The sequence below is a fragment of the Aspergillus terreus genome, genomic scaffold (assembly GCF_000149615.1).
Source record: "Aspergillus terreus NIH2624 scaffold_6 genomic scaffold, whole genome shotgun sequence".
Classification (NCBI taxonomy): Eukaryota; Fungi; Ascomycota; class Eurotiomycetes; order Eurotiales; family Aspergillaceae; genus Aspergillus; species Aspergillus terreus.
In genome coordinates this window covers 1892514-1911249 of record NT_165929.1, presented here as the reverse complement: position 1 = coordinate 1911249, position 18736 = coordinate 1892514, and the positions used below count along the sequence as shown (strand labels likewise).

The following is an 18736-nucleotide window of genomic DNA, read 5'->3' as shown; positions in this document are numbered from 1 at the left end:
GATGACAAGGCGGTCCAGGACAACGCATCTTCCTGTACACATCACGCCAAACTGGGGCCTGACTAGAAGAGTTCTCGGCAGCCAACTGGAGATGAAGGTCATGGAGCATACTGTTAGCTGTGGATGTGTTGCCTCTCTTGTCGGTTCTCGATGAGGATAAGGTATCATCCTCTATATAGTTGATGGAGACTAAAAGCCTGAGCTTTTTGCCCTGACGACATAGGTTGGCCCACCGTAGAAGTTGTGCCTCTATGTCAGTCCAATCAACATCGGATCCTTCAAAATATTTAGTAATGTCATGTTGTGAACGGTGATCTACAGTAACAGTCACGATCGTATTATCTAACCGGACTCGTTAGTTACGAGGTTTCTTCCATTGCACAATACGTTCGGCCTTCTCCTTGATCTTTTGCCAGTAGGTATAGGGTCTGTAGGCCAGATCTTGTTCGGTGTCCTTTGCCAGAAACCGATTATCGAAGGTCACCTTTCACTCGATCAGATACTTTATTGATTCGAAAGTATCTGCTTGAGTGATATCTCGCTGGTTCAGCTCGGTATCCTCAAGAAATCCAAGGCGGTCTGACGTTGGTTGATGTGAGGAGGAGGGTCGGTCACCGTACGAGTAGGCAGGAGAGGGGCAGGATACGGATAGCGTTGTTACGGCACCCCTGCCAGTCAACTAGTTGAGGGCGGCCACGCCAGGCAGAACCGCTGGGCAACGACAACCAACCGAACCCCGCAACAAAGAGATGCCCGCGACTCAGCCCGAGGCTCAGTGATCATGACCTGAGCGCTAAACCTGATCAGGAAAGGACGCACGGAATTCAAGTACGTATGTTCCTCTACGAACTTGATTTTCTAGGAACCGCCGAATCATCCAATCAGGACTCGTGGTATATGGGATGGCGCCCGGATGGTAGATGCAACCACCATCGTATACCATCCATCTACCACAACATCTACCATCGGTATACCATCACACAAGATCGAAAGGATATAAGGACACTCGTTACCATGTACTTAGATTAGTTCTTCGCGTTCAATACCACTGTCATTGATAACCATATCGTTGTCTTTGCTAGTACGATTCGTCAACCTCTTATCACAAGTGGATATACGTATCCCCTTGGCCTTGCTTCTATCTTTGCTGCTTCGGATCTTAGGATCATCGTGTTAGTTCTCAAGAACTCCGTCATCGTTCACAGGAGTCACCTTACTCCTAGGATAAGTATCGATTACCCTTCGGACTAGTAGATTCTAGTCACCCTCGTGCTTGAACTATAACACTAGCAGGTTACGCAGCTTAGACGGATACCAGGGTTTGACAAGCGTTTGCTCGTGGCCGAAGTTACCAGGGGTGGGGACATACGAAGAACTTCGCTCCTATCTGCTGATTTAAGTGGCAATGTCGCTATTCAACGAACCAGGGCTCTTGTCCTCCAGGCAAAATGTACCACCGAGGATCCTAGAAATAACATCTGGTGTTAGCTCTCAAACCAGCGGGGAACGTCCAACATGGAAAGAGACTGGTTCCTGACAAGCCGAATAGTATGATAAGAAAAGTCATTATGTTACGATGCACCGCCTGATTAGTACTGTACTCTGTATAACCCGGCGCATGTGCATCGATTCCAGGGGCAATATTAATGGTTTGCCTCAGCGGGGAAGCTAGCTTTTGGTAGTTCCACGGTTTGCACTAGTTTGCATGGAAGCTTCCAGCTATGCAGGTCACGCGTATGAGGCAATACAGAGGAATAATGACACCAGGTGAAGACGCTGGGTAAGCGGAAGCAGGCACACCAACTGGTCAGACAGTTGGCCAAGTGGCAGGCAGACTGCCGCGATATATTTCCATAGCGGAATATACAGCGCGGCGGACGGCCGCGCTAAGGTAAGGAACCGACACACAGGTGCAGACAGGCAGAATAATACAGAGGCCTAGGTAGGCGCTTATAATAGACCGACCGGGTAGAGAAGGGGGTGTTACGGCGGAGCATCGCGGTAAAAGAGGCTTTTCAAGCGCTTTTCGATGCATAACTAAGTAGCGACGGCGAGCTTTTGGATGTATAGGCTGGTGGCGGTGAGGCAGACGTGGCAGCGGGATCTGGGGGACCTCACCGCTATACTTTTGACGAGATATCTCTTTTATATACGCCTGGATAGGTTCATTTCGGGCGAGTAGGGAATACCCGCACAGCAGGCGCTAGGCCAGCTATTCCGGGTATATGTATAATACTACTACTACTACTACTACTACTACTACTACTACTACTACTACTACTACTACCCAACCCGCAGGTAATTTGCTACGTCGCCGAATTTATATACTAAACAGGCCTGCTTAAGCAGTTCCGCCACGCAGAGATAGGCCCTATCTCTGCGGAGCAGGACCAGGAACATGGAAGCCTTCTTTAAGGCTCTAGAACATATGTAGAAGACAATGTTAGATAGACTAATTAGCTGCCTAGAAGTAGAGTGGGCATTCTTAACCGTTCAGGTTAATTACCGAGCTTTTATAGTATGTATTTAACCTACTAACATTATATAATATAGTGTTATATTATTGAAATTAGATATCACGTGCTATAGGATATTTAATTACGTAATAAAATACTACCATTACACTATATTGGTAAATAATACATGACTAATCAATTTTAGACCCTTTTTTATAGTGTATTTTTTAACCGTTAAGTATTATACGGTATTATAGATGTATTACATAATATACTTCTATATATATTATGTAATAATTTTATATATATATAAATTTCAATTTTAAATTTAATTATATCTAATATATACGCTATAATCTTTATACCTGAGGCGGTATTTTTTAACCGTTTTAGCTAAAACGGTTAATAAAACGGTTAACCATGCCCACTCTACCTAGAAGGGGTCTATCTAGGCGCGGCAACGCGTTAGGAGGAGCGACTACAAGGAATGAAGTAGGAAAGGTGTTTGACGCGCAGATGGCGCGGGGAAGACAGCGACCTAGTGGTGGGCAGATTTAGTTGTGATTTCGCTCGTTTTCGATGTTTCTTATGTTAATCGCTTCAATAGATAGGCTTCAACAGGTTAATAAATAAATGATTGCTTGCTTGATTGAATTAAATTTGGGAACCGCCGAGGAATTTTTGGGTACCGCTCAGCTGTAACCCAGTTAAAAATCAGAAAGGGGATCGGTGATAGAGCCAAACGACGCATTAGTTTAACGCAAAACCTATGTACTCAGTATAAATGCCGCACGACGTCTTTGCTTCCATCACGCAAGTTACAGATGATACTGATTAGCGCTATCAATTTTGACTCCAAACCTCTCCCACATCCCTTCGACGTTCATATCTTCCTGGCCGCTGCAATGTGGTGTTAGTTTCGCGTGACACAATGCAGATTCATGTCTACTTACTCGACCCTTGGAATAATAGTCGGTTCAGTTTGTCCCTCGGCCTCGTTTGGATTCCGAAAGACGACATTGTATTTCTAACATATCAGTCAGTATCTAGCTTGAGTCCCGGTTTGAGGCTTGTTGAGACTCACCATTCCCAACGTCAGATGAATTGCTGCAGGCATTCTAGGGTAGGTTTCCTCGGGTTTCCGCCCTTCAATCATTGCTTGGATGTTTCGTGCCACAACTCCGGCCTGCGCAGATCCTGGTCTTGCCGCCTTCCTGAGGCCAGTGTCGGCAATGTCGCCGACGGCGAATAGATTCGGGTACTGTGGATCTTGGAACTGCATTGTGGGTTTAATCCTAATAAATCCGTTGTCGGTATTGATAAGTGATTCGGCGGACGAAGAAGCCAGGTCATTGAGTAGACTGTTGTTCGGTGTCTGGCCTGTCGCAAGGATCACAAAGTCCGTTGTGACTTGGGATCCGTTCGTGAGCTGAACATCGAATGAGCCACCATTAGCGGGCACACCCCCCCTAGGGACGACGACTCGAGCACCGGTGATCAATCTGCAGAGCCGTTATAAACCTTGTAACGTCTATGCGTCTTCTAATGCAACTTACTTGATACCCAGCTCCTCGAAGCGAGCTTTGATCAAATCGTGGAGATTGCTGTGAAATCCCGGCATCAGCTGGGGGCGCGACTGGACAACAGTGATGTCCTTGTCCGGATAGTACTCTTTGAGGTCTGTTGCCATCTGAACGCCTACGGCGCCACCACCGCCGATGAGAATGGACTTCGCCCGCTTTACATCGTTCTGGTGTCTCTGTAGGTAGGCCACCGAAGACAGCTTGTCATCGTGTCGCATCCCTGCCGGTTCCGCCAGGCGGGTCCCCGTAGCGACGACAAGGTATTCAAATGGAATCTGGGACGATCCATGCCAGTCTCGGTCCAGCTTCACATGTTGCGGGGAAACCGATAAGACGCGAGCTTGAACGACGGCATGGCGAAGAGAATTGGGTATTGATGCAAAAATGCCGCTGTACGGAATGAATGCTTTATGTTCTTGTCCAGGCACTATGGCGAATCGGGGCTGAATGGTGAGATGATAAGCCGATAGTACATCGTGGCGAGTGACGGGACTGCTTACAAACGTAAAGAGATGGTGGAAGTGACTGTGAGGTTCGATTAAGAGGACCTATCCGAATGAGAAAACCGCTCCTTACTGCGGTGAGAGGGGTGTAAGCTCACCCTATGTGTCTCAGGGACGAGACGTGCCAGCTCCTGAGCTGTGCCCTGCAAGAGTCAGTATAGACGATACGGTATACAAGCCACGGTGGAAAACACACTTTGCCGACGTAGGATCCGCCAACGACGATGATATTCTTCAGTGCACTTGCCATTTTGGTATCTTTGGAGAAAACGAAAATAGAATGTCACTTTTCTTCGCGGGGGACTCCTTTGTTATACGGATGGCGACAAGATCAGATAAGCCCCGGGGTTTCGGCAAAGACTTTAGCAGGCCGGTTTCAATTGGTCTGGTTTTATACTTGCCCCACTGGGACCTCGTTATCTGATCCGGAATCCTCGGAGATCCGGATTTAGTGGTGGGTGGGCCTCGGGGAATTAACAAAAAGGGTAGTGTCCGAGAACTCGGCTCGGAATTTACTGTCTTCGTTCTTGTGCGGACTCGGCTGTGTTTCTCCGCATGTCGCTGGTTTCATGGCTATACAGCTAAAAGAGCAATTAATAGCTATCTCTGGCAAAAAATTTCATTTGAAATCGCCCTGAAACGATGCTGTTGATAAATTTCCATTATTCAGGGCAAGAGCACTTTCAATGGTCGGACACGTCCTACTTCTAGCATGTACCTCGGCCGGGTTTCAAATCCATGTAACAAGACCGCACGATGAGGGCAGATGAGGCATTCTGAATGGTCAATATCTCCTTTTGGCATGCTATTCTTTAGTCGATGCTAGAGTGTGTCTAATTACCTAAGCGAGCTTGATACCTTATTAGAAAGCAAGCATCCTCTGTGTAACACTGGGATGAAGAGATCGGATGAAGTCATCACGGAGCCCGCGGATGCATTTCGGCAGCTTCGTCTCTTCGAATACCATCATGCTAGATGACATCGGCGGCGGAAATATTGCCCCATTGGTCTGACGATGACCAGACGTCAAAGTCTATCCGAGACTGACGCCGAAGACTTGGTGACGTCGTGGATCGCACTGTTCCTCTGGTCCCAACGAATCCTGACTTCTCGAGCTCCAATTGATCTCCAATTGTTAACCCTCTTTTGTTCCATTGAAGAGATCTGGACTGAACAAAGTTATTAAGCTGTTGAGTCCCAATCCTAGGTGGAAATGACATTGTGTCATTTTGTTCAAGCATCAATGTAAAGAAATCGTCAAATATAAATACTAGCGTTTCGAGTGTCACCATAATGCCACCATAATTAGTTCACATCTGCTACTTGAACTGCTGTACGCTCTGTCTTATCTGTCTCTGGACGTGATATATTTTCGCCATGGCTGCCCTGGATCCGATCAACCAGCGCTTCGCTGATGCGGCCTCGCAAGGACCCCCTCTATACTCTAAAAGCCCCGCCGAAGCCAGACAGGTTCTAGAGGATATCCAAAAACATACGCCTGCTGCCGACATTAAGCAAGAACAGATCAAAGTTCCATTCGGAACAGGTGCGGTGAACACTGTCATCTTTCGACCAGGAGCTGCTTTTGGACCGCTTCCCATGATCTTCTACACTCATGGCGGTGGCTGGATTCTTGGAAGGTAATTTCGCCCCTCGACTCTCGTTTCTATACCGTACTAAGGTCTAAAGTCCCAATGCCCATGGATCCCTGATGGAGGACCTGGCCCGCCAAACGCAGGCTGCCGTGGTTTTCCCGTACTACACCCCGGCCCCGGAGGCTCAGTATCCCACTCAATTTGAAGAGTCCTACGCGGTCCTCAAGTATGCAGTTGGCGAGAGCTCTAAGCTTCAGCTTAAAACGGACAAGGTGGCTTTTGCCGGAGACAGCGTCGGAGGTAGGCTTCTTCTCTTCTAGCGCGCAATGCGTTTTGAGGCGTGTCATACTTACCCAGGACAGGGCACATGGCCATCGCCATGATGCAAATGGCGCTGGATCGAGGCCTTCCCATCAATGTTGCGCACCTGATTCTCTTCTACCCGGTGACTGATACGCACAAGAAGAGCCCCACGTATAAGACCTTCCGTGACGGACCTTATCTGTCGGAGAAGACCATGGACTGGATGATCAATGCTTTCCTGCCTAACGAGGAGGACCGCAAGAATGCCTTGACTTCTCCTCTGAGCTATGCTCCTAATGAAGTCCTGGCAAGGTTCCCCCCGACTACTTTGTTTGTGTCTGGTCAGGATCCTCTGATTGGCGAGGGCGAGGCTTTTGGCCATCGTCTTCAAGAGGCTGGGGTAGAGACGAGCATCTTGAAAGCTGATGGCCAGATCCACGACTATGTGATGTTGGAGCCTGTTCGCCAGTCGGCCACAGCCAAGGCGGTGGTTGAGCTGGCCTCGACCAAGATTCGAGCTGCTATTCACGGGAATTGAAAGATCTTTGTTGTGGTTGCGACGATTTGTACGAGTTGATGTAATTGAGTCAATAATAAACGTACTTGGTATGAAGGTTATTCATGAATGAAGACGAGGCGTTCGGCTACCACGGGGTGTGTTGTCCTGTTACTCTGCACTATGTCAGTCGTGACGTATGCCGCTGTATATAACCGCTGAAGGTCCAGGTCTGTCTACAGGACAACAGTACGCTACTTTCAATATAGACAATGCGCAAATTCATTTTGCTTCTCTTATGGCTGGTCTCCCTTTCAATATCGATAGAAGCGGTTACAACCAATCCCAATGCTATCCCAACACCGTGCGTGCCGATATGCGGCCCAGTGGCCAGCATCACTGCTTCCTGTGACTCGAAGTATAACAACCAGCGTGGGCGTCTCGTCTGCATCTGTAATGGGCATGAGATGCCGTCACGAATACCTGCTTGTGAAGCATGTGTTGCTCTAAACGCCCGGCACGATCATTTCAATGGTGAGATACTTTATAAATCCACCATGCCATAGTGTACAATCAATTGACTTTCGGTCATTGTAGACATGAATAGTCTTGTACACTCCTGCAATTTCGAAACAGTATCATATCCTGCAAGCCAAACATCCACTCCTACCGTTGCTTCCACACCATCCAGTACACCCTCCCCTTCACCTAGTGCTTCTGAATCAAGGGTGCAAGAACTCACAAGGAATACTATGTATGGAGCTCTAGTGGCGGGTGCTACATTTTCTGTAGTCTTTTGGCTCTAAGCTTCTTCTTTGTCTTCCTCTACCATTTCCCACTTCTATTCCCAGCGAAAGCAGACAGTGTACAGTTATATCGAGTATACATCAAATAGGCAAGCTACACGCCAATCACTAACCCCGAGAATTGATGTTCTGTAATTGGAAAGTTGGCTGGTCAGGAGGATCCGTCCGTTCTCGCCGTCCTTCCCCATAAACACTAGGGATATCCCAGCCTATGTCCTCTGGGTAATTTGAGCGCGAGAACCGGTTATATAGCATGACCGATCGACGCTTAGAGTTGAGGAAGCTGTTCTTTGGTAGAGGCTCGTTCGCTGACAACGGCCGGATTTCCGCAGGTCCTGATGGATCTACTACAGGCGGAACTCCCATGACTTTGTAAATGGCGTTCAGGACAGGTATCGATAGTCCGTGAACAAGAATGGAGAAAAAAACCAGCCAGTACACAGCTGAAGTATTGAGTCAGTAAGTGGCTCGAACCAGACATGGTGCATGGGTCCTACTAGGTCCGAGAGCCAGTGTCAGCCGAGCTTCCTCCTCGTCTCCTTCTGTGGGCTTGGGAAACAGATGGCGTGTATGTTCGACGTAGAACACAGCACCGATGCCTTATTCAAAACGTCCGCATTAGCATCTCTCAAATCACGGAGAACCAAATGCATACCGATTGGACCGAAGTACCCCATGAACAGGGCCTCTTTCCAGTTTTTGCACACCCGCGGCATGAGCTTATACAGAAGTAGCATGCTGGGAATGCGACGGAGTAGGAGAACAAGAAATCCCAGCAGGACAAGTCGGGGGTACGTGATCCCCGTAATCTCTGGCTGGTTGAATTCGTCCCACGGGAATATTGCCCCGATGTACATGAATCCACCGAAATTCAGGAGAACATCGATACAAGGGTTGACCTCGTCATGCCGTGTTTCCGTCTCTGCGAGAAATGACCCGTCCCAATTGAGTGCATTGCCCGCAGCAAAGCATGCCAGGAGGTCATTGGTTCCGATGCACCCACATGTGCCGATTATAAAGAGCTGCATACGGCTGTCAGATCCTAAGAGTAGTACACCTGGCGGGACAAGAACTTACCCCCAAAGCTGCAGGGTAGAGGAGATAGCTTTCCGTATCAATCCATTTCCTGTGACCTGTTAGTAGATGGACGTAAACATTCCGATGTAAGAAGACGAATAGCATGCAGGATTGTAGCACACCTTCTTAGTGCGAATCGTAATACGCGGAGACTGATGTACCCCAGAACAGCCCCATACACGGCGCCTATCAGCACGTAGTAGAGCCATGTCTCTACCACCCATTTACTCATGGCCTTGCCCACGCCTCCACCTTGACGACCAACTTCACCCGCTCGTTCTGCTAATGTTGTTGTGTGTGCTCCAGTATCAGCAGACCCACTGGCGTGCCGCATTACATACGTCGCTAGCATGAGAAAGGGGAACCCAAAGCCGTCGTTGAATCCTGCCTCGGAAGAAATAATCTCGCGAAGGGCCCTGGCCACATACTTGTCTGCAAAGGGGCCTTTTGCCAATGCTTGTGAGAGGATTGGGTCGGTGCAGGTCACACAGGAGCCAATGACTAGAGCAGAGAGCTTCTTGCGGTTAGCGATTGTTGGACCTTTGCGTAGGGATCGGGTCACCCTTACGAATGTCATATTCGGAACGGATGCCATGATACAACCAGACGTAAGTAGCCACATTAGTGTCATCCCCGGGATGAGGCAAATGAACATCTCCTTCCATCGTTTGAGTTGGTATTTCGCAGGTAATTGGTAGCCTGCAATAACCAGTTGAATTCCAATCACGACTCGGCACATGCCCTGTAAAAATTAAATATTAGGCTCGATCGAGGCTTGTCTGATTTACCACAGTGAACAGCTCACAAGTGTGATAGCCTCCTGCTGGCCCTTGACTGCTGCTCCCCATTCGGTGGCATCGAGGAACTTTGCGCACATCGGGCCCAATATGATGCCGACAAGAACTGCTGGTACTGCATTGTCTCAGCAGGATATTCTCCGACCCGCTTCTAGAGGACGTACATGCTTCTCCCAAGTACCACACATTCTTGATTTTAACGGAAATCACACCGTAGAGAACCATGAACCCGCCTAGCGTGTCAGTCGGCGCACACAAAAGAAGAACAGCACTTGTTTTGGAGATACCTAGTGCTGAAATTACCACATTTAGCTCGCTCACATCAAGGGCTGGCATGACGGAGAGTAGATGGTCCGGACACACTCGGTTTCAAACAACTGACAGAGACAGGGGTGAAGTTGGCCGGGAAACCATCTGTTGCTTAAATTTCCACGCCGGAATTGACACTGAGATCATGCGTATGGGATGAGCATCACGAGTACAGGATATTGATATATAACAAAAGTCAGTTCTTAGGAGTATGTGACGTCTCTCGAAGCACAAGGCGTCTCAGAATAGCAGACTTGCGAGGTTTCAGTATGATCAGAAGCAACAGCCCCCTGGGAGCACAAGAAATCCTCCCCCTATCCTTGCCATTGCCCAGAATCCGGACGAAGCAGCTTGTGGGGGCATGTTCTGGGCGCTCGCGTCTATACCCGTATTCCTCTCTTGGCGATAATGCCTTGCAATCTTGGAATTCCGCCGAGACTTCCGCGGCGGCGCTGGGAGCAGAGATCAACGTTGCCATTCAAGTGGGCGGCGGAAGTCTTGTGCTCGAGCCCCTGTCCAAGGCTGGGCAAGATCCTGACGGCAGTGGGATCATCTCATCCATCCCCCCTAGCTTAGGTACATGACGCCTCGGCGAACTCGGCGATTGCTGATCTGTCCAAAACAGATACATCTAGTGTCAGCCAAGCCATTGGGAAGACAAACCAGTCAGAAAATTTGCCGAGCAACACTGGCTCACACCCACTCGGGCGCTTATGTGCTTTTTATAGCGGAGGGATGTGTTGTGCTGTCTGAGAATATCCCTCACAGCTAGGATTCTATGGCACGAAATAGCTCCAGGGGGGTATCAGTATAGAGGAATATGGCATACGCAACTAAGGTGCATATCATTCAAAAAGAAAGAATAACTACAACTCTTGATGTGATCCTCATGCTACAGAAGTTATACTTGGCTGTGTTGCTGTGTATACAATCACGTGACTAAACAATGACGACCCGAACGGGTTCTTGCGTCACGACCATCATCAACACCATCACCAAATCAACTGCAACACATCTACCTCTACTGTCCATTCCCCTTCTCAGTCGATCCAATTGGTTCTCCAAACCCAGTTATGCTCTGTCTGCCGGATTTACACATCCCCATCTTTTCTTTCCACCCACTCTCGTCGCCGATGGGTGATGTCATGGACCCCCCTTATACCTCAACGCTGAAGGAGGCCTCAATGACGCTTTTCACCCCAGTTCATCGGAACCAGAAACAATACCAACGGGATGACCATATATGACACCACGACTTCGGCTCGGATGGGTGGTGCGACTGGGACTTGGCTCTCGATGCCCCATAATTTCCCTCCATCTCGTGGGGAAGATAAACTCACCGGAACCACGGTTGTCGGGGGAATTGGCCTTGAATGACGATCCTCGTGTGTTGGTCTTTATAGAACCAGAATCATGATGTCAACATTGGCCCGGGTCTTCGGAGACGATAACTGCTTGTTCCCCCCTATGATACAATATCAAGTATGGTCGTGTACGACGTCCCATCACCATATAACAACCATTACTGCTGTCTCGGGTAGTATGAACTGATCCTGCTACTACACCCATTTATCACATGACTTTCGATCATACAGCATGTCTTCATCGCATATGAAGGAGAACAATGCTGTGGATGGGGGTGCCGGCACGTCCCCGATCCTCCGGGAGACCCTGGACATGGTCTCCCAGGAGTGCCCGACGCGGCTCGCCATGCCGGCCAGCGAGCTTCTCGCCAAGGCACCCACCGCAGACGACTTTTTCGATGCCATTGCGGCCGAAAGACTAAGACGCATGCCTCCTGATGGAAGCCGTTTGGACGGGGCTCTCCGCCGCGCGTCTGGCTTGGCTTTTGCTGTTGCTTCGCTGCGGGACTCGGTCTATAGTTTCATCGATGGAGCCGACGAGGCAAGCAAAATGATTTGGGGTGCAACTCTCGTCTTGCTTGAGGTGAGTACAATGAAAGTCATGATCCCCCACTGCAGCTGCTAACATGGGTGGTGTAGATGGGTATGGAACACATCGAGATCCTGGACGGGATCTTCGGCCAGTACGGCCGAGTGACTCTGGGGATCTCCCTCCTGCTCCAGCAGGAAACGTACTTCCAAAACATACCGCGCTCTTCAACAAGAAGTTTCAGAGATCTTCGCCCACCTCCTTCAGTTGATCATGCACATCACGATGGAATACCGCCAGGCTGCGCGCACCCAGAGCTGGCAAGCAATGGGCGAGACTGTCAACAGCGCCTTCTTCTGCTACTTCAATCGTTTCACGACCCACTGGCGTCGCATGTCAGCAGTCGCCTTGCAGACTGCGGCTCCCAATCAAAAGACTACAATCAATTACTCCGCCGTCTACCAGTTCCTGGAGCTGCAGGACCGTCCCTTGCAGATGTTGGTTGACGGCCATAATCATTCATTGGTGGACGACTCTTTCGCCTGGTTCGACCCGCACCTGACAACCTTTGCTGTTGGACCACGCAACCTTATGTTGGTGCTGGGCAACCCAGGCGCTGGAAAGAGCGCAATGACCCAGTGGACAGTAGAGAAACTTCAGGTGTCGCCCGAGTTCGATATCTGGAACGTCATCCCTATCTCTATTCGGGCAGATGTGCCCATAACCACCCTGATGTTGAGCATTCTGAAGGGCATTTTGATGCAGATGCTTGATCGCTGTGTGAGCAGCCGCAAGACGCAGGAGTCGATCTTCGCGTCCGTCGAAACTGCTCTGGAGCTGGCCGTGACTGGGGCTTCCGATCCACAGGTGGAAGAACAACTCTGGTCCGCGATCCGCATCGGGATGGAATCGAACCTTCATTTCATGTTTGTGATTGACGGAATTGACCAAATCAAGCACGCGGACCAGAATGTTGGCGTCTTCCTTCAACGCCTTCATGATGCTGTGTCTACGCACAACACGCCGTCGAAGGTGATTGTGTTCAGCCGGCCACTGGACGCTGCGCACATGCCTACTCGCGACACCAATACTATCCAGGAAATAAAGATGGAGCCTTCTCTCACTAAGCCTGATCTCGAGGCGACTGTGGCAGACCTGATGGCTTCTGATCCCGCTTTGTCCGGACTGGAAGATAGTCAACGGGACACGCTGGCCAGGGCTATTGTTCCAAAGGCTGATGGTTGCTTCGTTTGGGCACAACTCGCCGTGGAGGCGCTCCGCCATCAGTCTACGCTGAACGAAATGGCTTTGACGGTCGAGCAGGCCCCAACGACCCTGGGTGACTTGATCGACAAGCATCTGCGCAGCATCAATTTGAACCGCGTTGGAACCCGGAGTGTGCTCGCCTGGCTGACTGCTTCGGAGCGTCCGCTTCGCATCCAGGAGGTCGAGAATCTACTCGCTGTCGATATGAAGTCGTTGAAGATTGCATCTCGTCAACCTAATATTGAACGCGATGTCTTCCAGCCGCTCAGCCGACTCGTATCCGTCCGCGACGGATTCGTTGGGTTCCGCCACCCTCTGGTCCGCGAGCACATCCAGGCTCGTGCGTTGATGGGCCAGGAAGTTCCGTATTCGCTCTCCGAGGCCCATTACGATTTGCTCATTCGTTGTCTGGCCTGGGTGCGCCGGTCGGTTTCGGACGAAGTCCCCATCTCCTGGGACAAACTGCCTGTTGCTGCGCGGGACCGCTATTTGGATGCTTACGTGCCTCTGGAGTATACGGCCCGATATTGGCTTTCTCACATGTTGGCTTCGCCGATCGCAACCTCGAAGCGCGAGCTCTCGTTCACTACGCAGTTCCGCCAGGCCTTCCCTGACTCCGTGCTCTTTGCGCAACTGGAGCTGACCAACCGAGAGTCTCAGTTTAGCCGCTCAAGCATTGTAGAGCTGTATCGCTTGTCCGTTGCGGTCCGTCGCGTCATCTTGGGCAATGACTCTCCTGCCTTGCTCCAAAGCCTCATCCTCAGCGCGCGCGCGGCTGACTACGCCAAGACCATGTGGGCTAATGACCATTTGTATGAGGCCTGGACTATGAGTCGGACCCAGCTTGGGCCGACCGACACTATCACGCGCGATCTGGAGCAGCTTCTTGTGGCAACTCCCGGCGGCATGGGCAAAGCCGATCCCACTGCGGGCCTGAAGACCGATGCATTGCGCGATATGACGCTGTCTGGTTGGAGCTCGACCGACATCAGTTTTGCCCAGCGTCTGCAGTATCTGGATAGCTTGGTGAAATCCTACCAGGACAGCCAGCGGAACGACGACGCATATGCGACATCCAAGCAGTTCTATCACCAGACCGTGCAACATTACGGCCCCCATTCGTCCGAGACAATGCAAGCCGCCGACTTCCTCACTCAACACTTTAACATTGCACCACCAGACGAACTGGCTTTGGAACTTGCGCGTACGAAGTACGAGACTTTGATGCGCTCAATGGATGCGACCGATCCACGCCTTGTTGCCTTCTCTCTGAACCTCGCCCGGATGTACGAGGAGAACAACCAATCGGCACAGGCACAGGCGGTCTTGACGCGCCTGTGGGCTAGCTTGTCGACGCGTGATGCGGGGACCACTTCATCTTGGGACCAGAAAACCAAGGTCGCATTCTACTATTCACAATTCCTCCGTCGCCAAGGTCGCCCCGACGAGGCTACCCATATCATTCGGGAGCTCTCGGCTGATTTGGAGGCGGACGGTGGCGTGAGATCGGCTGAAATGGTGGGACGTGCCGAACAACTGCGTGCAGAGGCCCGAGAAATGGGAATGGACGACATGGACCGCGCGCTGGCCTTGCAGATCTGGAAGTATTACCAGTCCACCGGCCAACAATACTCGCCTGAAGCAGTTGCTATGGCAGAGTACCTTTCTGGCCACCTCCTCTCCCCCCGTGCAGTTGACAGCGTTGGCGCACTCTCTCCGGCTGACAGGGAACTCCTGCCTGGTTGGATCGACTCAATTGCTTCTGCAGGGCCCGCCCAACGCACCCTGCCGCTGCTCACATTGTGCCATCAGCTGGCAATGCAGCACATCCGCGACGAGGAATGGGACCTGGGTAGCAAAACTGCTTGGGCTGTCCTCAAGCATGCGTGGCCTACTGTGGAAGACCCCCAATCCAAGTCCAAGTTTGCGTCCAACGAGGCCCCGATTATGGCCAATCTGGCATTGGACCGCGCGTATTGCCAGTTCCGACAGCTGGATGTGCACGCTGCGACCGTCGTTTATGGCAATGCATTCAAGGCGTCGATTACTGCCGATCAGGTGGCGGTGCCATCCGTCAGCGCTGTGGTGAAGACGGTTGTGGAGTTTTATGAAACCACCTTCCAGTTTGAAAAGGCTCTCGTGCTACTCCACCAAGTCAGCGAGTTCTTCGGATCACGTCTGGGTGACAACGACAAACACACCATTGATACGCGATACTACGAGGCGGACCTCGCCCTTCGTCTGGGCCGACGCGGTGAAGCCGAGGATAGCTATCGGCACATCTACAAGGGTTGCCTCCGTGACGGCAAGATTAGTGCGACCGGCGTGCGCGCTGCCGTGGCTCTGGTTACGCTTTACGAGCAGGACAAGCAATGGGACTCTGCCTTGGAGGTTTATCGCCATCTTTGGCCTACCCTTGTTCGGTACGACGAGCGGGACGGCTATGACCGTGCGTTGCTGGAAGGCCTGCTTCCGAAAACCTACAGGGGCTACATGGCGGTTCTGGAAAATGCGGCGAATACCGGCTTCGCCGAACGCTACCAGGTAGCCTCGCAGCACCAGCAGCTCTGCCGTAAGTTGTACGGACCGACGCACAACCGTACCCGCGACGCGACTCTCACCCTGGCTGCCCTCTGCGCTACTAGCGATCAACATTCCGGCGAGGCGGTGACCCTCTACCAACAGGTCTTGAATACCCACGACTGGGTTTCGTCCTCGGAAGCCTCGCGTGCTTTGCCCGACATGACCGAGCCTTTGCCCGTGAACATCAAGCACCAGATGGCCCAGCTTTATCTGCGCGAGAATGACACCTCTAGTCATGCGCGGTCCCTGTACCTTGAGGAGCTCACGCTGGCCAAGCAACAACAAGGTCTCTCTGCTCCCACCACGTTGCTGTGGCTCCGCCAGATCGCCAAGATGCACGCAGCACAATCGTCGACCACGGCGCGCCAGGAAGGAGCATCCTTGCTTCGCAACTATGTGAATGAGGTGGTCCATGTTACTGCCAACCACGATGCCCTCGTTGACCGTGCTCACCGACTGGCGGAGATCTACTTGGAGTGTGGTTACATCGACGAAGGTAACCAGCTGATCAATGATCTTCACTATGAGGTGATCCACAAGACGCCGATGTCGCAACGCCAGGCTTTGAATGATTACCGCCCCGCCGTTTTCGTAGCCGCCTTCGAGGAAGTCTTCGGCAAGAAACGGTCCTACCGCGAGATTCTTGACGACCTCTCGCGCGAGGGTCAGGTTTACAATACGTTCCAGCAGAGCCTGTCCAGCCACGACCTGATGCCTACGCTGGCTGCTGGCGAGAAGCTTTATCGGCTCCAGATGGAGCAGAAGCGCAGCACGGCGGCACAGGGCACCCAGGACCAGCTCTACACCTACTTCTGCAACAGCCTGTCGGTCGCCCAGGACCTACGGAAGAAGGATGCCGTGTATCAATTCTATGCACTCTGCCGTCGCGAATCCCTGCATGACGACTACAATATCAACATTGTCACTTCGACGACGGGCATGGTTCGCGAGCTGTGTGACCGGTCGCGGTTCCAGGACGCGGCGGATGTGACCGGCGTGTACCACTCGTTTCTTCACTTGACCGACGGGCTGCGTACTTCGGAGAGCATCTTCACGTCGATCAAACTGTGCCTGTATCTGAATGGGTACCAGACCAACAAATGTCCGGACGATATGACGGCCAAGAACATGTCCCTCGCGTCGCAGATGCTTCTCCAGGAGATCATGAGCAATGCCAAGGAGATGCCTCTGGAATTCTCCGAGCTGCCGTTTGAGGAGCTGAACGATCTGGTTACCGTGCTTGGTGAGCATGAGATGTTTCACGATCTGGAGGTATGGTTCTTCTCCTTCTTCTCCATTCCATATGCGTATGAGTGCAACACTGACCTGTCCCAGCCGATTCTTACCGATTTGTGGACCTCGCGCATCGTCCAGAAGACCTGGTCCCTGCCGGCCGTTGTGTGGATTGGCCGTCGCCTGGTGGAAACGCGATTCTGCCGCGGCAATGTCCGGTCGGCCACACAGCTGGGCAAGGACATCTGCTACAACCTGCGCCAGGTGTGGGGCAATTGCGACCCGGTGACGCTGGAGATGACCAAGCTGCTGTCCGGTCTGTACACAGCGTCCGGCAACCACCTGGCGGCGGCGGCGTTGCACGAGACGGCGCTGGCGGAACTGTTGAACAACGACGAGCACCAGGAAGGGGCCATCGAGGCCGCCACGAGCCACTTGGAGTGGTTGCAGCACGCCCAGGCTCGTCTGGCCAAGGAAGGTCAGGGACAAGCGATTGACTCGGCGGCGACGCACGAACGGCTGCAGGAGATTGCGACCAAGTTCGGCCTGTCGAGTTCGCAGCTGGAGGCGACGGCTGCGACCGACGAGACGGCCAGCGTGTGGCACCGGCCGCGTCGGTTCAGCCTGGATGTGGAGGAGCCGGAGATGCATCACAACCATCTACGGCAGACGAGTGGCTCGGCGTTGCTGAATGGCAATGCGGGAGCCAAGCGGATCTCGATTTCTGCACTGTAGTTCGCTGTGTTTTGTATGCGTCGTGTGTGATATGTTTATATCTTGGATTACGTTGATAATACTGCTTGTACCTAATGCCATTGTTGAGTTGAACTAGTTAATTAGTAATGTATTGTCCACGGTGTATTCCTATTGTCCTCATCGTCATTAATGTCCAGTTCTTTCCAATCGGTATTTCTTGAAGTCCTCTCCATCACCATCCCACAGGAAGATCGATGACGATGATATCGGATCGACTGTACCCGCAAATGTGGGCTCGGTGAGGGTACCGCCCCGGTACGTTCTAGAAAGTGGCGCTGCCCACCTTGATTGGGGTAGCGCAGAGGTACCGCCTCCATACGGTCGGTGTACATACTTTACAGTGCCCTAACCGAGTGCGCCGGTTCATTTAGTAGATTCATGGCAGGGCACGCACACATTCCAGCGCTGAATGTGGTAGAAACCGATGGAAGCTAGTTATGTGCGGACAGAGTATATTGAAGGGCCAAATATGCAGTTGATTAATTGCCCGATACGACAAGGCATAGAATTTATGTACCACCGGCATTATGTTAATATGAAAAGTCTCCGGCTTGCGTGTCCTCCGGCACATCCAGTGGTGATTGGCGTAATCCGCTTTCTGGGGGTATTATTTTTTCTGCCTGTTGCGTCTTTGTCTGACTGGGATGGCTGTCTTAATTGTCTTATTATTATGGTCTTAGTATTGTGGTCTGGTCGCCTAGTCACTTCTTTTCCCACCGTCAAAATTCTCCTGATTATTTTTATCATCATTTTTATTATTATTACTATTCCCCTGAATTATCCTTTTCGCCCCATTATTATCTCGAGTATTTCTATTCATTCTTACTCGATTGTTATTGTCACGGTCTCGGCCCTCCCGCCATCTCCACCGGGTCGGCCTCTCCCTTTCCACATTGTTCCACTTCCCCCTTCAACCTCACCTCCTCACTTTCTCTCCTCTCCTCTCTTCCCCCTTTGCATCCTCCTTTCTTCCTCCATCTCTCTCTTCTCCTTCTTCACTTCAACACCCCCACCATTGATGAGCTCTCCCTCATCCTCCCCTACTCCCCTCACCCTCTGCACCACATTGTAGTCGTCCAC

The 18736-nt window shown here is 51.4% G+C and overlaps 4 protein-coding genes across 4 annotated transcripts; 2 read left to right on the top strand and 2 right to left on the bottom strand.

The window, feature by feature from the left end:
• Window positions 1-3274: 3274 nt before the first annotated feature.
• ATEG_04928 (NAD(P)/FAD-dependent oxidoreductase) lies at window positions 3275-4792 on the bottom strand (the record flags this gene model as incomplete). The annotated part of the gene is made up of 6 exons (XM_001214106.1): window positions 3275-3356; window positions 3410-3483; window positions 3541-3958; window positions 4013-4587; window positions 4641-4685; window positions 4739-4792. 6 exons carry the CDS (start codon window positions 4790-4792, stop codon window positions 3275-3277), a joined length of 1248 nt encoding a protein of 415 aa, XP_001214106.1.
• A 1127-nt stretch (window positions 4793-5919) lies between these two features.
• Window positions 5920-6978, top strand: ATEG_04927 (alpha/beta hydrolase; the record flags this gene model as incomplete). The annotated part of the gene is made up of 3 exons (XM_001214105.1): window positions 5920-6182; window positions 6232-6437; window positions 6500-6978. The coding sequence occupies 3 exons, from the start codon at window positions 5920-5922 to the stop codon at window positions 6976-6978; spliced, it is 948 nt and encodes a 315-aa protein (XP_001214105.1).
• Window positions 6979-7850: 872 nt separating this feature from the next.
• ATEG_04926 (uncharacterized protein) lies at window positions 7851-9952 on the bottom strand (the record flags this gene model as incomplete). Its single annotated transcript, XM_001214104.1, has 8 exons — window positions 7851-8185; window positions 8240-8341; window positions 8398-8764; window positions 8820-8868; window positions 8942-9139; window positions 9248-9561; window positions 9625-9731; window positions 9781-9952. The coding sequence occupies 8 exons, from the start codon at window positions 9950-9952 to the stop codon at window positions 7851-7853; spliced, it is 1644 nt and encodes a 547-aa protein (XP_001214104.1).
• A 1569-nt stretch (window positions 9953-11521) lies between these two features.
• ATEG_04925 (uncharacterized protein) lies at window positions 11522-17635 on the top strand (the record flags this gene model as incomplete). Its single annotated transcript, XM_001214103.1, has 3 exons — window positions 11522-11872; window positions 11929-11982; window positions 12065-17635. The coding sequence occupies 3 exons, from the start codon at window positions 11522-11524 to the stop codon at window positions 17633-17635; spliced, it is 5976 nt and encodes a 1991-aa protein (XP_001214103.1).
• Window positions 17636-18736: the final 1101 nt, after the last annotated feature.